We start from the raw sequence: 18,033 nt of genomic DNA, 5'->3' as shown, positions 1-18,033 counted from the left end.
GCTGGTAAAGTATTTATTTCGATATCCTGTTTCGCTAAGACTGCGTTAACATGTTCGGATCTTATGCTGTACAAATTCACATAGTCTCCTCCTCGTACCTCGCCTACCAAATTACATTTACTCGGCATATTGAACGAATAGAGAGAAATTCAGCACGAATGGTCACAGGTTTGTCGGATTCATTGGATTCATGGGTAGACTGTTGAACGTCCCATTATCAACTCCCCACTGAGTTTGAATAGGGTCGTGTAAAAAGGCTACATGAAGCTGAATGTCCCTTCTGCGATACTGCAGAAAGTCTTTGCAGGAATGTTGGCACTGCACATGACTCCTGGCAGCGATAGTCATGAAAATGTGCAGTCGCAAGAAGACCGCTCCCTGGACGGCCACGTGTCACTAGAGAGAACGATGACCATAGTGATCGGCGTCTGTCACATCGCACTGCATCTTCAGCAGGAATCTGAGCACCAGTTGGCACCACAGTGATACAATGAACTGTTACAAATCCGTTACTTCTAGGGCACCTCCGCGCCAGGCGTCCTGTAGCGTGCATTCCATTGTCCCTAGAGTACGTTGGAGGGAAGGGTGAAGGACTATGTATTTTCTTATGAAAGCTATTTCTACCAGTGATGGCAATATCTTGTTTAGGGGAAGGCCAGTTGAGGATGTACAACCAAGCTGTCTGCGGCGAACACACACCTGGCCTACACCTGGAGTTACTGTCTGCGGTGCGACTTCGTATGACAGCACGAGTACTCTCGTGTTTATCGTACGCGCGCTGGCTGCACAGTGGTACGTCAGTCTGGTGACTCGACCTGTTGTGCTGCCATTCATGAATAGCATTTCAGGACGCGTTTTCCACCAGGATAACGCTCGCTCACATGTCGTTGTTGTAGCCCAACATGCAGGGCGGTTTCCACGTTTGACATCAGCCCGCCTCCGGCACTTCCACCATCAGACCCAACACCAAGGACAAGTAAAGCAATAGTGTTCACGTTATCTCCTTTTAAAATGGCTTTGGAGCAGTCCATAGTTAAAGAGCAAAAGAAAACAAGAACAAAGACTATAGGGAAGACAGAACCCAGTCTAGGTGCTTCACTTGATGGATCGGATAGACCTTCAGCAACTGGGACTAATAAAAGGGATCTCTTCGTCAGAAAGAAACAGAGAATCACCAAGCAGCAAGATCGTGGTGAGCATCTGAATACGAAGCGGACGAGGAGTGCGTTTACTGCGACCAACTGTGGTCCGCTGATACCTCTAAAGAGACCTGGGTTAAATGCATCGGTCGGTTTCGCTGGTGTTATGAGCTTTGTGCAGATTCGATGACGATAGTTGGATAGTTTTTAAATGTGACTGCCGTACCAAAAAACACAAACACTGAGCGTTTTTCTCGTTATCGTAGAAGCGTCTGCAGAGTAACCGACAATTATTCAGCACTGTTTACTTTTGGAAGAAACAGTTGGTGCGAATTAAGGCTATGTTAGTAATTCATTAAATTTTAGTGCTTAATTACAACTCATAATCAGGAAATTCCAATCCCAAAAAAAGCAGGTGTTGACAGATGTGAAAATTACCGAACTAACAGTTTAATAAGTCACATTTGCAAAATACTATCACGAATTCTTTACAGACGAATGGAAAAACTGGTAAAAGCCGACCTCGGGGAAGATCAGTTTGGATTCCGTAGAAATATTGGAACACGTGTGGCAATACTGACCTTACGACTTATCTTAGAAGAAAGATTAAGGCAAGGCAAACATACATTTCTAGCATTTGTAGACTTTGAGAAAGCTTTTGACAATGTTGACTGGAATACTCTCTTTCAAATTCTAAAGGTGGCGGGGGTAAAATGCGGGGAGTGAAAGGCTATTTACAATTTGTACAGAAATCAGATGGCAGTTATAAGAGTCGACGGGCATGAAAGGGAAGCAGTGGTTGGGAAGGGAGTGAGACAGGGTTGTATCCTCTCCCCGATGTTATTCAATCTGTATATGAGCAAGCAGTAAAGGAAACAAAAGAAAAATTCGGAGTAGCTATTAAAATCCACGGAGAAGAAATAAAAACTTTGAGGTTTGCCGATGACATTGTAATTCTGTCAGAGACAGCAAAGGACTTGGAAGAGCAGTTGAACGGAATGGACAGTGTCTTGAAAAGGGGATGTAAGATGAACATCAACAAAAGCAAAACGAGGATATTGGAATGTAGTCGAATTTAGTCTGGTGATGCTGAGGGAATTAGATTAGGAAATGAGACACTTAACGTAATAAAGGAGCAAAATAACTGATGATGGTCGAAGTAGAGAAGATATAAAATATAGACTGGCAATGGCAAGGAAAGCGTTTCTGAAGAAGAGAAATTTGTTAACATCGAGTACAGATTTGAGTGTCAGGAAGTCGTTGCTGAAAGTATTTGTATGGAGTGTAGCCATGTATGGAAGTGAAACATGGACGATAAATAGTTTGTACAAGAAGAGAATAGAAGCTTTCGAAATGTGGTGCTACAGCACAATGCTGAAGATTAGATGGGTAGATCACATAACTAATGAGGAGGTATTGAGTAGAATTGGGGAGAAGAGGAGTTTGTGGCACAACTTGACAAGAAGAAGGGACTGGTTGGTAGGACATGTTCTGAGGCATCAGGGGATCACAAATTTAGCATTGGAGTGTAGCGTGGAGGGTAAAAATCATAGAGGGAGACCAAGAGATGAATACACTACGGAGATTCAGAAGGATGTAGGTTGCAGTAAGTACTGGGAGATGAAGAAGCTTGCAGAGGATAGAGTAGTATGGAGAGCTGCATCAAACCAGTCTCAGGACTGAAGACCACAACAACAACAATCAGGAAACTGCAAAACCTGAAATTAAGAACCATATTTTCTGGAGCTAAAAATTTTTTGCAGGAGAAGTATTGAAATATTCGCTAGTAACAGCATAGTACTTTTTAATTCATTTAAAGACTGCTAATTTACGGGTGATATTACATTTTAAAAACGTTACCTGTGTGCAGGGACTTTGCCCTACTGGCGCCGATACGAGTCCGCCGCTGTGCTGTGAGAGAGGGCGGGTATTTTTCAGCCTCTCCCATTCGTTCTTGCGGATTGTAGCGAGACATTGGTAGCGTCAGTGGTATTTAAGCACCACGATCTTTGGATTATAGCAAAGAATGGGTAGCAGATCGCTTCAGATTGCATCAGAGATCTTCCAGCCCCAACGTCTTGGACTTGTCGCAATGCTACTCACAATGCTTTAAAAATTAAAACAGAAAGAAAAACTTATTTTTGGAGGCATAGAAAATTAACATTGAAAACCGAAAACTCCCCTCAGGGAATTAGGCCTTAGACCTGTTCCGATGGTCCGGCCGGTGTGGCAGAGCGGTTCTAGGCGCTATAGTGTGGAACCGCGCGACAGCTACGGTCGCAGATTGGAATCCTACCTCGGGCATGGATGTGTATGATGTCCTTAGGTTTAAGTAGTTCTAAGTTCTAGAGGACTGATGACCTCAGAAGTTAAGCCCCATAGTGCTCAGAGCCATTTGAACCATTTTGAACCTGTTCTGACGGGCCTAGCGTTTCCTACAAGCCAGTGCGAGGAGCGGTCTATGATGGCGGGTCATGCTGCCAGGATGTGGCAAGTCCCTCCAGTGGTGATACCGTTGCCTCTTTATTCAAGCAGCCGCTTATCTGTCCTCATGAGGCTCTCATGACCCCGTCCCAGACCTCCAACCCTTTAAAAAATAAATTTAAAAAAAGGATGTACTCAGAATCGAACCCAAGGTCCTTCCGCTGACGACTGGGACGCTAATCACTCGGCTCCTGCAATAGTGTAAGATTACCACAAGAAAATTTTAAGACGGCGTAATTCTGCTCGGAACAATATACTTTATAAATAGACGACACTGAAAAACATGAAGAAACAAAAAAAAAATGACGCTCCACGAAACAATTATACGAATGGGACATAAATCAGTAGAGGTGACGTACTAGTGGAGACAAACAAATGATTACTTCAGAAAAATTGGATGATTTATTCAGGAGAATAAGCTTCAGAAATTGAGCCAGACAGTTACGCATTGGTCCACTTCACGCCCTTTTGTAAGTAGTTGTTTAGCTTGCCACTTATTGATATTGTCGAACGTCCTCCTGACGGATATCGCCGGCCGGGGTGGCCGAGCGGTTCTAGGCGCTACAGTCTCGAACATCGCGCCCGCTACTGTCGCAGGTTCGAATTCTGCCTCGGACATGGATGTGTGTGATGCTTTTAGTAATTTTAGTAGTTTTAAGTTCAGGGGGACTGATGACCTCAGAAGTTAAGCCCCATAGTGCTCAAAGCCATTTTTTTTAGGGATATCGTGATAAATTCTTTGCAATTTCCGTGTTACATCGCCAAAATCGCTAGCTGGTTGGAGGGCCCTGCCCATACTGCTCCAAACCTTCTCAATTGGGGACAGATGTGGCGACTCTTCTGGCTGAGGTAGGGTGTGGCAAGCTCGACGACAAGCAGTATAAACTCTCGTCGTCTACGGGTAGGTATCATCTTGCTGAAATGTATGCCCAGGATGGCTTGCCGTGAAGGGCGACAAAACGGCTGGTAGAATATGGTCGACGAACCGCTATGCTGTAAGGGTTCCGAGAATAACAACCCAGGTGCTGCTATGAAATGCAATGGCAACCGAGATCATCACTGGTCGCCGAGCGGCACCGTGGGTATCAGTCATTTTGGTGTCCCACCGCTGTCTGGGACGTTCCTAGACACTTCTTCCCTGGTCATCGGGACTCAGTTCGAAACGCGAATCATCGCTGAAGACATTACTACTCCATTCAATGAGATTCCAGGCCGAATGCGCCCGGAATAACTGCAAACAGTCCTGTTGGTGTACAGAGGTCAGTAAGAGCAGGCGCAAGGGCCACCGTGAGCTCGGCCTCCTTTCTGTAGGCCGCCTATTAATCGTCCTTCAACTCACTGAAGTACCAGCTGCACGTCGGATCGATGATATTAATGAATCCTCTCAGAGAATTCCTCGGTCCTCAGATTTTGTTGTCTCCCTAGGTCGACGGCTCCTTCCTTGACACTATGTTGCACCATGGTTCACCTACTAATAGCCTACTAGATGAATACCAATCAGGTTTCCGTAAACATCGAAGCACAACATCCGCAGTGATAAAGGTGACAGATGACCTGAAACTTGCCATGGACAGACAAAAAGCGACTATCATTTGCTTCTTAGATTTCAGCAAAGTATTTGATACTGCCGACTTCGACATTTTACCAGCCAAACTTAGCGGTCTAAATTTCTCACCACGTGCAGTGCAATGGTTTCGCTCATACATGACGTCTCGTCATCAACGCGTCCTGTCCGGTAATATAAAATCACAATGGCGGCAGGTAGTGTCAGGCGTTCCTCAAGGCTCAGTATTAGGTCCTATACTCTTCTCTCTTTATGTCAATGATGTGTCATCGGTCCTGATCTATTGCAAATACCATATGTATGCTGATGACCTTCAGTTGTATCTAAGTGCGAAACCAAGCAATCTCAAGAAAGCTATTGAAAATTTCAATACTGACCTCGATGCACTGTCAAAATGGGCACAGGACATAGGACTAAAACTATACCCATCTAAAACCCAAGCGGTACTTGTTGGTCACTCTAAGCTCATTAGCCCAAAACATTGGGGATCCGTACCATCTCTTATCCTAAATGAGACAAATATTAACTTCTCTCCCTCGGCAAAGAGTTTGGGAGTAATAATAGATGAAAATCTAAATTGGACAGAGCACGTAACTGCAGTGTGCAAAAAAGCATCAGCATCCGTTCATGTCCTACAAAAATATAAAAAACTCTTCCCTTTCGATCTGAAAAAGAAATTAGTACAAACTCTTATACTCCCGATCATTGACTACAGCGATATTATCCTACAAGGCCTCTCTCAGGAAAACTCGCGACGTCTGGAACTGGTCATGAATGCCTGCGTCCGATATATCTGACGTTCGACTTTTGAATCACATTTCACCAGCATTTGCAAAATTGTCCTGGCTGCGTGCAGACAAACGCAGAGATTCCCATACACTCTGTCTCATCTACTGCCTTATAAATGTACACTGTCCCTCATATCTCTCCTCGTCCTTAACGCTTGACAGAAACACACGTTCCCATCATAATAAAATCCTCTCTGTTCCACTGCATCGCTCAGTCACCTTCTCCAAGTCCTTTATAGTAGCGGGAACCCGACTCTGGAATAACCTCCCTCGTTATGTTAGAGAACTTAAATACATGTCCGGCTTCTAAAAACAGTTAATGACGTATCTACTTAAGCAACAGTAATGCCTTCCTCAGTACATGAATGCACATCACCTCATTACTTCCCTCTTTCCCCCTCCTTCAATCTCCCTTCCCCAAAATTCGCTATACTAGTAAACATCTACTTTATACACCGAGATATTAATGTACATCTGCACAAATCTTCATTACTATTCCAATTTTTCACATGTTTATCATTATTATTTGATTTTCTTTTTTTACTGTTATTATTATTGCTTTTATCATAATTTGTATGTATAGCACCTGTTGTAAAAATACTTCAAGCATTTACTTTATTCGGTCTTAGTCATTACTCTTTATTCATATTGTCACTAGCGTAATCTAATTTTATTATTTAAACTATTGTCATGATGTAACTCTGATGTGTGAAATGCTGCATGTATGGAACACTGGTCCGTTGTAAGAGAGAGCCTGATGGCCCTAATCTGACCAGGTTAAATAAATAAATAAATGAATTATTCTTCGCCCATTCGTGCCAATGTCATCGAATAGTACCTCGCTCCTATCCGAATATCGAGTGATTCGCCGATTACTCCAACTGGCTTCTTTGAGCCCAACCGCACTACCTCTCTCAAACGCTTATTACTCACGAACTTGTCGGATAGGCATCGTTACCGTCGAACTGAGTAGGTACAAGGAATGAATTACGCGAAGAGTTTATGCCCTGGTATCGACATGTCTCCTGTTTACTATGCTTACTAGGTGTACAGTGAAATTGCGCTGCAGCGTCACACATTCATCTATCGGCCACCAAAGTTTACAGTTTCCATTTTCCATCGATACCTGTATGAATATCAGTTTGTGAGTCATTTCCGCAACTCCTTTCGTCGTCGCCGTTTTCTTATCGCGGAGTGTGCATGAGAATGTCATGAAGTGACATAGAAGTGTATGAACACGAGACTGTCACGAAGAGAGGCTTAAAGGGGTTTGGTGGCACACGTATCTAACGGTATTTCCTTGCAATATCCGCCAACAGTATTTTCCGTTTCTAATTAATCGTTCTCAGACCGGCCGACTCGGAAGCAGACTGTATCACCTCATCAAAATAATGGCATTCAGCTCTCTGAGGGCAGCTAATTAACAAGCCTGTCAGGCTAGCCGTGGAAAACTTTGTCCCCCTTCACAAGAAACGTAAATTGGAAAGCCAAAATTTCTAAAGCAAAACCTCTGTGAAATGGCGTCAAAGAGCGCGAACGATGTTGAAGGTGCCACTGGCCCCGGCGAGATGACTAATTAAACTTCTGAATACCGCCGGTCAAATTGGCCAAAGGGGAAGCCGAGGCCAAAGCGTGCGCGCGCACACACACACACACGCACACACACACACACACACATACACAAACAGCTCATGACTCTACATTCAGCCGCAAGGAGAGCCCTTGTAGAGAGGCAGTGACTGATGTTGTGTGTGGGAGTGTGTGTGTGTGTGTGTGTGTGTGTGTGTATGTGTGGGGGAGGGAGGGGTGAGGGAACTGTAAACAGTGTAAGAGCGGCCCCACCCTCGCGCGACCGCGTGGACGGGGTCCAGACGCCACGGACCAATCAGCGCGCAGCAGCTGACCACACCACGGTCACCGCTGGCTGGCTGCCCTGTCGGGCGCCGTGGTGGGGGGTGAGAGCGAGACAGCTGCAGGCGCGGGAGGTGGGGGCCGATGCGCGCGCACCCCAGAACAGCTGACGCACGCCGCATCATGGCCGGCTCCGCGTAACTGCGAAGCGAAACGCTTAGCCGGTAAGAGGCGCTCGCTCTTCCTAATATTCCGTCGCACACAGGTACACAGTAGCGATGAGTTCATGATCTATGCTGTGCGTTTTCAAGAGACTCTGTTGTAGCGCTTGTCTTTTAGTTTTGCATTGGAAGTCGTGTATATTCACGCTACTAAACAATAACCTAGGAAAGCTTCACCCATTTTCAAAAGGCTGACTCGTATCTGCAGTCACAGTTTCCTCCCTTCAGCAGCTCTCTTCATCTCCATATATGAAGAATATCCCACAGAACAGATCATATTTTTTTAAAAGTAGGATGTTATCGATTATACCCTGTTTTCGTCCCTACAGTCTCGTATTCGAGGACTTTTGGTTAAAGAATATCGATTCTAATCGAAGTTGCATAACTACTGTAGGCTATCGTAGACTAAGTAAGCGTGAAGTGCGGTAGTTTTTCTAATAGCCTTGCTCTGCTTACAAAGTAGCCGTGTTACCTGTACGTTAGGTGTCTTGCATACCTATCGGGCGTTATTTCAGTTCGATCGCTTTGTTTGTGTAGATACCCCTCAGAAACCGGAAGCACTAGGCAAATTGAGTGACGATATGTAAAGGACCATGTAACCCACAGAACATATTTGTTCTACATACTTAAACTCCTGTTACTTAAAAATAAACAGTATTTATAGTAAAATCGAAACTTTAGATGTTAATTCATGTTTTATAGGAAAACTGTTGATTTGTAACGTGAAACAGAGGGAGGCGTACTAAAAATTAAGAAGAAAACAATACAGCTTACAATTACACAGATTTTTTGTGGCTGTGCGTGTAAACAGTACTTACATCAAAAATGGTTCAAATGGCTCTGAGCACTATGCGACTTAACTTCTGTGGTCATGAGTCGCCTAGAACTTAAAACTAATTAAACCTAACTAACCTAAGGACATCACACACATCCATGCCCGAGGCAGGATTCGAACCTGCGACCGTAGCGGTCGCTCGGTTCCAGACTGTAGCGACTAGAACCGCACGGCCACTCCGGCCGGCACTTACATCAAAAGTGAATACTTTGGTCACATAAAAAACAACTGATTTTAATTTCTCGTAAAATGTAATTTATATTTTCTAAAGATGTAAAACATACGGTTGCCTAAGACTGAACTACACTCCTGGAAATGGAAAAAAGAACACATTGACACCGGTGTGTCAGACCCACCATACTTGCTCCGGACACTGCGAGAGGGCTGTACAAGCAATGATCACACGCACGGCACAGCGGACACACCAGGAACCGCGGTGTTGGCCGTCGAATGGCGCTAGCTGCGCAGCATTTGTGCACCGCCGCCGTCAGTGTCAGCCAGTTTGCCGTGGCATACGGAGCTCCATCGCAGTCTTTAACACTGGTAGCATGCCGCGACAGCGTGGACGTGAACCGTATGTCCAGTTGACGGACTTTGAGCGAGGGCGTATAGTGGGCATGCGGGAGGCCGGGTGGACGTACCGCTGAATTGCTCAACACATGGGGCGTGAGGTCTCCACAGTACATCGATGTTGTCGCCAGTGGTCGGCGGAAGGTGCACGTGCCCGTCGACCTGGGACCGGACCGCAGCGACGCACGGATGCACGCCAAGACCGTAGGATCCTACGCAGTGCCGTAGGGGACCGCACCGCCATTTCCCAGCAAATTAGGGACACTGTTGCTCCTGGGGTATCGGCGAGGACCATTCGCAACCGTCTCCATGAAGCTGGGCTACGGTCCCGCACACCGTTAGGCCGTCTTCCGCTCACGCCCCAACATCGTGCAGCCCGCCTCCAGTGGTGTCGCGACAGGCGTGAATGGAGGGGCGAATGGAGACGTGTCGTCTTCAGCGATGAGAGTCGCTTCTGCCTTGGTGCCAATGATGGTCGTATGCGTGTTTGGCGCCGTGCAGGTGAGCGCCACAATCAGGACTGCATACGACCGAGGCACACAGGGCCAACACCCGGCATCATGGTGTGGGGAGCGATCTCCTACACTGGCCGTACACCACTGGTGATCGTCGAGGGGACACTGAATAGTGCACGGTACATCCAAACCGTCATCGAACCCATCGTTCTACCATTCCTAGACCGGCAAGGGAACTTGCTATTCCAACAGGACAATGCACGTCCGCATGTATCCCGTGCCACCCAACGTGCTCTAGAAGGTGTAAGTCAACTACCCTGGCCAGCAAGATCTCCGGATCTGTCCCCCATTGAGCATGTTTGGGACTGGATGAAGCGTCGTCTCACGCGGTCTGCACGTCCAGCACGAACGCTGGTCCAACTGAGGCGCCAGGTGGAAATGGCATGGCAAGCCGTTCCACAGGACTACATCCAGCATCTCTACGATCGTCTCCATGGGAGAATAGCAGCCTGTATTGCTGCGAAAGGTGGATATACACTGTACTAGTGCCGACATTGTGTATGCTCTGTTGCCTGTGTCTATGTGCCTGTGGTTCTGTCAGTGTGATCATGTGATGTATCTGACCCCAGGAATGTGTCAATAAAGTTTCCCCTTCCTGGGACAATGAATTCACGGTGTTCTTATTTCAATTTCCAGGAGTGTATATGCAATTCTAATTGTGTGCAAAACAAACAAAGAGAAGTCGGCGGCTCCCAGTTTCTCTCACACACAGCCCTATTCATTTATGTGTCTTTCCCTAACTATATCGCTAATACTACCAGCAATCCGACAGTATTCCACGTCACTCACGTACTGTACCAAAACTGCCGAGCTGTAGATTTGTTGGAGCGGAACTCTAATTAATTATCCAGTGAAATTTGCTTAGCGAGGGAGTATAACTTTCATTAGCTGTTTTCTCTCCTATTTCTCGTAGAACCATTTGCTTTTCTGTCAGTTCAGCTAGTTCTTGTAATCCTCTTCCAGAACGAATTTCCGCATATTTCAGCCTAACTTTCTCCTGGTTCCCTAACGTCCAGATTTCACGTCTGTATTGTAATATTTCTGACTTTGCAGCCATCATACTTGGCTACAAGAAACTCTTTTTAGAGCTGTTGAGAAGGCAGCACTGGCAATGTGTAAGGTGGTGTGAGGTACCGATGACAGATGGTTTTTTCGGTACGGGTATCGTGAGAAAGACCACCTGAATTGTGATCCTCCTCCGCGATTGACTGCTGCATTGGGAAGTAGCGTGCCAAAACGATAATCTTTTGTTAGTAATGTTAGACATACCAAACAGCATATTTACTTACATTTCAAATATAAAACATCTCTCAAAAGAGTGCTATCATTCCTTTATTTCACAAGTATTAATAACCAGCAAAATAATAAACAACTGCAAAACAAAAAGGCTGACGAAGCACATAAATGATCTTTGGATCGCGCCTTACTTGAATGGCGGGCAAGTGGCTCGGCTGTAAAGTCAGAGCTGGTTAGGCAGTCTCGGAGGACGGAGATGTTATCCGCTGCGGTATCAGTTGGGACTTAATTTTCAATGCCTAGTTTGTAAATGTGAGAGCTGGTTGGAAAGCCTCGAAAGACAGACATGTTGTCTGCCGCGATAGGTGTTAGTTAAGAATCTATTAGCAATGTATGGTTCTTTGGAACAGGTGGTTGAGAACAGTGGGACAGTAATTACGGAATTACGCAGTTCGTTATTTTGTTCAAGAATATAAATAATCTGTGACCCTAAAGTGAAATGTAACTGTGCCGTTTCTCGTGTTCTGGTAATAAAAGACAGCGAGTGGCACCCCATATAAGCAAACCGATGGGAAATTTAATTATTTATAAAATAACGGTTCCTCGTTAAGGGTTCTTACAAAATGAAGATTACGGATTCACGACCAAAGTGCTCTTTTCTGCGCAGGGGGCAACAAATGTAGAAGACTGCAGGTTGGTGAACATTTATTAGAAGTTATGCATTCGACTCAAGGCGGTGGAAACAAATAGCCACCTTGCGTATACTGCAATATTAGTACAAGTGATCAGTGAGGTATGAAAGAGAGAAATATTTTTGAAGGAAGGGGTTTATCACTCCCACACGTATATCACCCTCTCTCTCACACTCATAGCACGGCAGGACATTCCATACAAAAGTGTTTACAAATATTTTCTTAATGCGAAAGCTTATCTGCTTCTTCAGCAGACCGCTATTCTTATTTAGGAAGCCGTTCTTGAGCAGTGGAATTCTTCCCTTGGTTTTTTGGAGCAACCGATTGCTTTCCTCCAGGGCTGCACTGAAATAGCGAAATTTGGTTACTTTCTCGAACTTCTGACTTTCTGTCCTTATGTCAGTATTACCTCCACCTACTTTTTTGTACATAACCACGACTATTGTATTCTTCACGTTTAATTTTAATTGCAGTTTCGTTATCTCTTGATTAAAGACCTGAAACATCTTCCTTAATTCCTTCTCTGAATCTGCCACCATTGCAGTACCACAGGTAAATATAATCCAACGAATACCATCAATCTTCATTCCAGATTTTAAAAAAATCTATTCGGAAAAAGCAAAACACATATTCCAATAATGCAAAACAAAAAAAATTAAGAATCCCAGGATAAGAAAAAGCGAAGACGTTCTTCGTTATGAATAGGAACGTAGGACAGAGAGCGTGTCACTGTGGACAGTTCACTGATAGAATTGTTCTCATTAGAAAAGACAGCGGGCCAACACCGACAACAATAGGCACGTATACTTGCGGACATCTCAAGCAGAGGAGAAGCGATGGACATATTTAACGGGTAATCCAGTGCAGTACGTAAATGCAGATGAAAATGTAATAGTAATGTGTGATTGGAATGAGCTTGTACGGGAAAGAGTAGAAGAAAGGGTTAGGTGAGAATAAGGGCTTGGTGTTAGGAATGAGAGAGAAGAGGAGGAGAGCCACAAGAGGAGGAATTGTGCTTGGAAAAGACCAGGAGGCACGGGAAAATTCCAGGTGGATAACGTCATGGTCAGTCGGAGATTCATAAATCAGATATTGCATAGTAAGGCGTAACCAGGAACAAGTAAAGACTCACATCAGGCCCACCCGGTTGGCCGTGCTGTCTAACCCACGGCTTTCCAGACGGGAACGAGCGCATGGTCAAATGGTTCAAATGGCTCTGAGCACTATGGGACTTAACATCTATGGTCATCAGTCCCCTAGAACTTAGTACTTCTTAAACCTAACTAACCTAAGGACAGCACACAACACCCAGCCATCACGAGGCAGAGAAAATCCCTGACCCCGCCGGGAAGCGCCTGGTCCCCTGCACGAATCCGCCCGGCAGATTTGTGTCGAGGTCCGGTGAACCGGCCAGTCTGTGGATGGTTTTTAGGCGGTTTTCCATCTGCCTCGGCGAAAGCGGGCTGGTTCCCCTTATTCGGCCTCAGCTACACTATGTCGGCGATTGCTGCGCAAACAAGTTCTCCACGTACGCGTACACCACCATTACTCTACCACGCAAACATAGGGGTTACACTTGTCTGGTGTAAGACGTTCCCTGGGGGATCCACCGGGGGACGAACCCCACAATAACACTGGGTTCGATGCGGGGCGGTGGTGGGGTGAAGTGGACGGGGGTAGTCGTCGTGGGGTTGTGGACTACTGCGGCTGCGGCGGGGACGGAGCCTCTCCGTCGTTTCTAGGTCCTCGGTTAACATACAATACAATACAATACAAAGACTCGCATCACAATTGGTGATGATGGAGAATAGGCTGAGGTTTAAGAGAATACTTTAGGACGACTCTGTGTGGAAGAAAGTTGGACACTGAAATTCTTGTGTTTGAAATTCGCTAAGGCTTTGTTTACTGCTATAGGAAATACCAGAATCGGCAGTTTAGTTGAAGAAGGGCGGACGTGTTTAGAAAGGGCAAACACAGATGTTGAACAGTCCAACGTAGGTACAAGGAAGAGAACTGTGAAGGAGCAGACGGTAACAGAAGAAATACTCCAATTGATCGTCGAAGGAAGTGTGTATAAAAATGTTAATAGGAAGACAGGGATACAGCAATATACGCTATTGGCCATTAAAATTGCTACACCAAGAAGAAATGCAGATGATAAAATGGTATCCACTGACAAATATATTACACTAGAATTGACATGTGATTACATTTTCACGAAATTTGGGTGAATAGATCCTGAGAAATCAGTACCCAGAACAACCAGTTCTGGCCGTAATAACGGCCTTGATACGCCTGGGAATTGAGTCAAACAGAGCTTAGATGGCATGTACAGGTACAGTTGCCGATGCAGCTTCAACACGATACAACAGTTCATCAAGAGTAGTGACTGGCGTGTTGTGACGACCCAGTTGCTCGGCCACCATTGACCAGAAATTTTCAATTGGTGAGAGATCTGGAGAATGTGCTGGCCAGGGCAGCAGTCGAACATTTTCTGTATCCAGAAAGGCCCTACAGGACCTGCAACATGCGGTCGTGCATTATCCTGCTGAAATGTAGGGTTGCCCAGGGATGAAATGAAGGGTAGAGCCACGGGTCGTAACACATTTGAAATGTATCGTCTACTGTTCAAAGTGCCGTCAATGCGAACATGAGGTGACTGAGACGTGTAACCAATGGCACCCCATACCATCACGTCGGGTGATACGCCAGTATGGCGATGACAAATACATGCTTCCAATATGCGTTCACCGCGATGTCGCCAAACATGGATGCGACCATCGTGATGCTGTAAACGGAACTTGGATTCATTCGAAAAAATTACGTTTTGCCATTCGTGCACCCAGGTTCGTCGTTGAGTACACCATCGCAGGCGCTCCTGTCAGTGGTGCAGCTTCAAGGGTAACCGCAGTCGTGGTCTCCGAGCTGATAGTCCACGTTGCTGCAAACGTCGTCGAACTGTTCGTGCAGATGGTTGTTGTCTTGCAAACGTCCCCATCTGTTGACTCAGGGATCGAGACGTGGCTGCACGATCCGTTACAGTCATGTGGATAAGATGCCTGTCATCTCGGCTGCTAGTGACACGAGGCCGTTGGGATGCAGCACGGCGTTCCGTATTACTTTCGTGAACCCACCGATTCCATATTCTGCTAACAGTCATTGGATCTCGAGCAAATCGAACAGGATTGTCGCGATACGATAAACCGCAATCGCGATAGGCTACAATCCGACCTTTATCAATGTCGGAAACGTGATGGTACCCATTTCTCCTCCTTACACGAGGCATCACAACTGCTGTTTGTGTATGAGAAATTGGTTGGAAACTTTCCTCATGTCAGCACGTTGTAGGTGGCGCCAGCGGCGCCAACCTTGTGTAAATGCTCTGAGAAGCTAATCATTTGCACATCACAGCATCTTCTTCCTGTCGGTTAAATTTCACGTCTGTAGCACGTCATCTTCGTGGTGTAGCATTTTTAATGGCCACTAGTGTAAATCCGTTAGAAATAAAATGAATATGATGTTCAGGGCAGCAAAGGTAAATTGCTATAGAAAAAATTTGAAGAAATTGGAAAAGAAATGATCGTGGAAGGAATCACTGAGCATTTACTGCTATTTTTTTTTTTTTTTTTAGTTCAGTGAATTTGTAAGGCAAGGATGCTAACATTACGAGTGAAATGAGGATTCCACTGTTAATTGCAAAGGAGAGAGCAGATAGTTAGGAAGTGCACCCTCCATGAGGGTGTGGGTCTGATGATGTGACAGAATTGGAGTCGAAACGGAAGACGCGGGGGATCCGTTATTAGAATCAGAATGTAAACGTGATCGGGAAGATCTAATATCAAATAAGGCAAAAGGAATGGTTAACATTTCATCGGAATTTCTAAAATCATTGGAGGGTATGTAGCAACGAAACGAGTATCCAAGTATGTAGAGCCGAAGCCAGAGAGCATAGCGATAACGGAGGCTGGGGTCGGAACCAAAGCCAACAATCTGGCTCAACCCAAAGTGTTGAGGTAGGAACTGCGGACAGTCCGATCCACTTCAGGAATCTTACTGCCCACAAATCGCTGCGTCACGGATTCTGCTTTCTAAGTTGATACAGTCTTCGTCTCTGAACTGTTCCTCTACTGTGCACGGTATGCAATGGTGTAAGACATGTTCGCAGGCTTCTACATTTGGCATTTTACTAACCGCAAGTAGGGGATACGCACGCAGTCCAGTACACTCTAACACCACCGCCTGTGTACTTCACTGCTGGTTCTATACATGATGGCAGGAGAAGTTCTCGAGACATTCGCCAACCCAGACTCTTCAGTCGGATTGCTATAGGATATAGTGTGTTACATCGCTATATATCACTCGTATTTAGTTATCCACATGACAATATTTGTTTATGGTTCATTTAAATTTCTTATAATTGTTTTTGCTTTAAAAAATTTTCGCAGATTGGTACTTAATTTTCGGTATATGTAAAGTAAGGTGAACTATACTGGGGATCGAAGTTCTTTGCATTTTATGTGAGTAATGTATGTAATATACTATGTGAGTTGTTTATTATGTTAAATAATTTTCTGATGACGTTTTGTATTTAAAAATATTTGTGTGTATAAATTGTTCATGTTAATGTAAATTTGAGAATTTAAGAAATGGTCACTCTTAGCAACAATATAAGAAATAGGTGTTACGTAAAAGCCGGTGTGCTTTTGCCTAAAACGAAAGTGGCTCTGGTGGGGATGTGGGGGGGGGGGGGTGGAAAGGGTGAGTTTGCGCGCTACCTAGGGCAAGTGCGGGAAGTAAGCCACACAGTCTGTAGGCAGCAATGATTGATGCAACTCCCTTGTGGAACAGGAGAAGCTTTGCCTGCAAATTTGCACAAAATGCCTCGGATGGAGACTGCAAACGGCTTACGGCATAGCTGCATGTTGTTGGGATACTGTATGTAAAATTGAGGGCGCCAAGAAGAGAAAGTGAGCCCATACAGCAAGATACTTGCACGCTGTACAGTGGGTAGTGTAGCCGTCATAATTGATCGCCACACCCAAGCCTACAGTTACCAGATAAGACTTTCTTATAGTAAATTTACTTTTGTGCAGCCCGAACCATTAATTTAAACTGTGTTTTAATGATCATTCTTGAGATTTAAAGAAACCTGTTATTTCATCCTAATCATACAACTGTATAGTGTGTAAGTAGGCTGTTTAGGTTTTCTTATTGGTAACGCCACGTAGCGCTCTGTGTGAGAATCACTGGCTGTGCTGTGTGCAGTCTGTGGCTACTTTGCATTGTTGTCTGCCATTGTAATGTTGGGCAGCGGCAGCTGGATGTGAACAGCGCGTAGCGTTGCGCAGTTGGAGGTGAGCCGCCAGCAGTGGTGGATGTGGGGAGAGAGATGGCGGAGTTTTGTAATTTGTCATGAACTGCTATATATATTATGACTATCAAGGTAAATACATTGTTTGTTCTCTATTAATATCTTTCATTTGCTAACTATCCCTATCAGTAGTTAGTGCCTTCCGTAGTTTGAATCTTTTATTTAGCCGGCAGTAGTGGCGCTCGCTGTATTGCAGTAGCTTGAGTAGCGAAGATTTTTGTGAGGTAAGTGATTTGTGAAAGGTATAGTTTAATGTTAGTCAGGGCCATTCTTTTGTAGGGATTATTGAAAGTCAGATTGCGTTGCGCTAAAAAAAATATTGTGTGTCAGTTTAAGCACAGTCGTGTAAAATTGTTCAAAAAGGGGACGTTTCAAGTGAAAGGGTCGTATAGTCCTCTTTCATTATCATTTTATTTGCTTTCCAGTCCACTTTGGATCCCACAGAACAATTCGGGTGTTTTCGATGCTAAACTTCGTACCAGAGAAGACTGAGCTATGATTCAATCTAGCATTAGCCTATTTCTTTCAATGATTTGCAAGCATCATATGGTTGTTATGTTGGTTCTTTTCAGACTTGCAAATGCGTCTATAACGCTATTATAAGTCTTCCATGTTTTTATATGTGACCCAACTCATGACTATGATTCCATGAAATGTTTATCCCTTGTTCTCCTATTCCAGAACTCTCTGACATGCGTGAGTGAATGAATGTGGGTGTGTTTCATTTTGCTGTACGCTGGTTTTGTCTGCTGCAGAGTATCAGCGGT

The 18,033-nt window shown here is 44.9% G+C and overlaps 1 protein-coding gene across 1 annotated transcript in view; it reads right to left on the bottom strand.

The window, feature by feature from the left end:
• Positions 1-8,011, bottom strand: part of LOC126424553 (basic proline-rich protein-like) — a 46,898-nt gene extending 38,887 nt beyond the window's left edge. The window contains exon 1 of the mRNA XM_050087300.1: positions 7,880-8,011. Coding sequence (XP_049943257.1) covers positions 7,880-8,011 — 132 coding nt within the window. The remainder of the gene's footprint in view (positions 1-7,879) is intronic.
• Positions 8,012-18,033: the final 10,022 nt, after the last annotated feature.

Source organism: Schistocerca serialis, chromosome 10 (assembly GCF_023864345.2).
Source record: "Schistocerca serialis cubense isolate TAMUIC-IGC-003099 chromosome 10, iqSchSeri2.2, whole genome shotgun sequence".
Taxonomy (NCBI): Eukaryota; Metazoa; Arthropoda; class Insecta; order Orthoptera; family Acrididae; genus Schistocerca; species Schistocerca serialis.
Note: the sequence above shows the minus strand (reverse complement) of the source record. Positions and strands in the feature narration are given on the sequence as shown.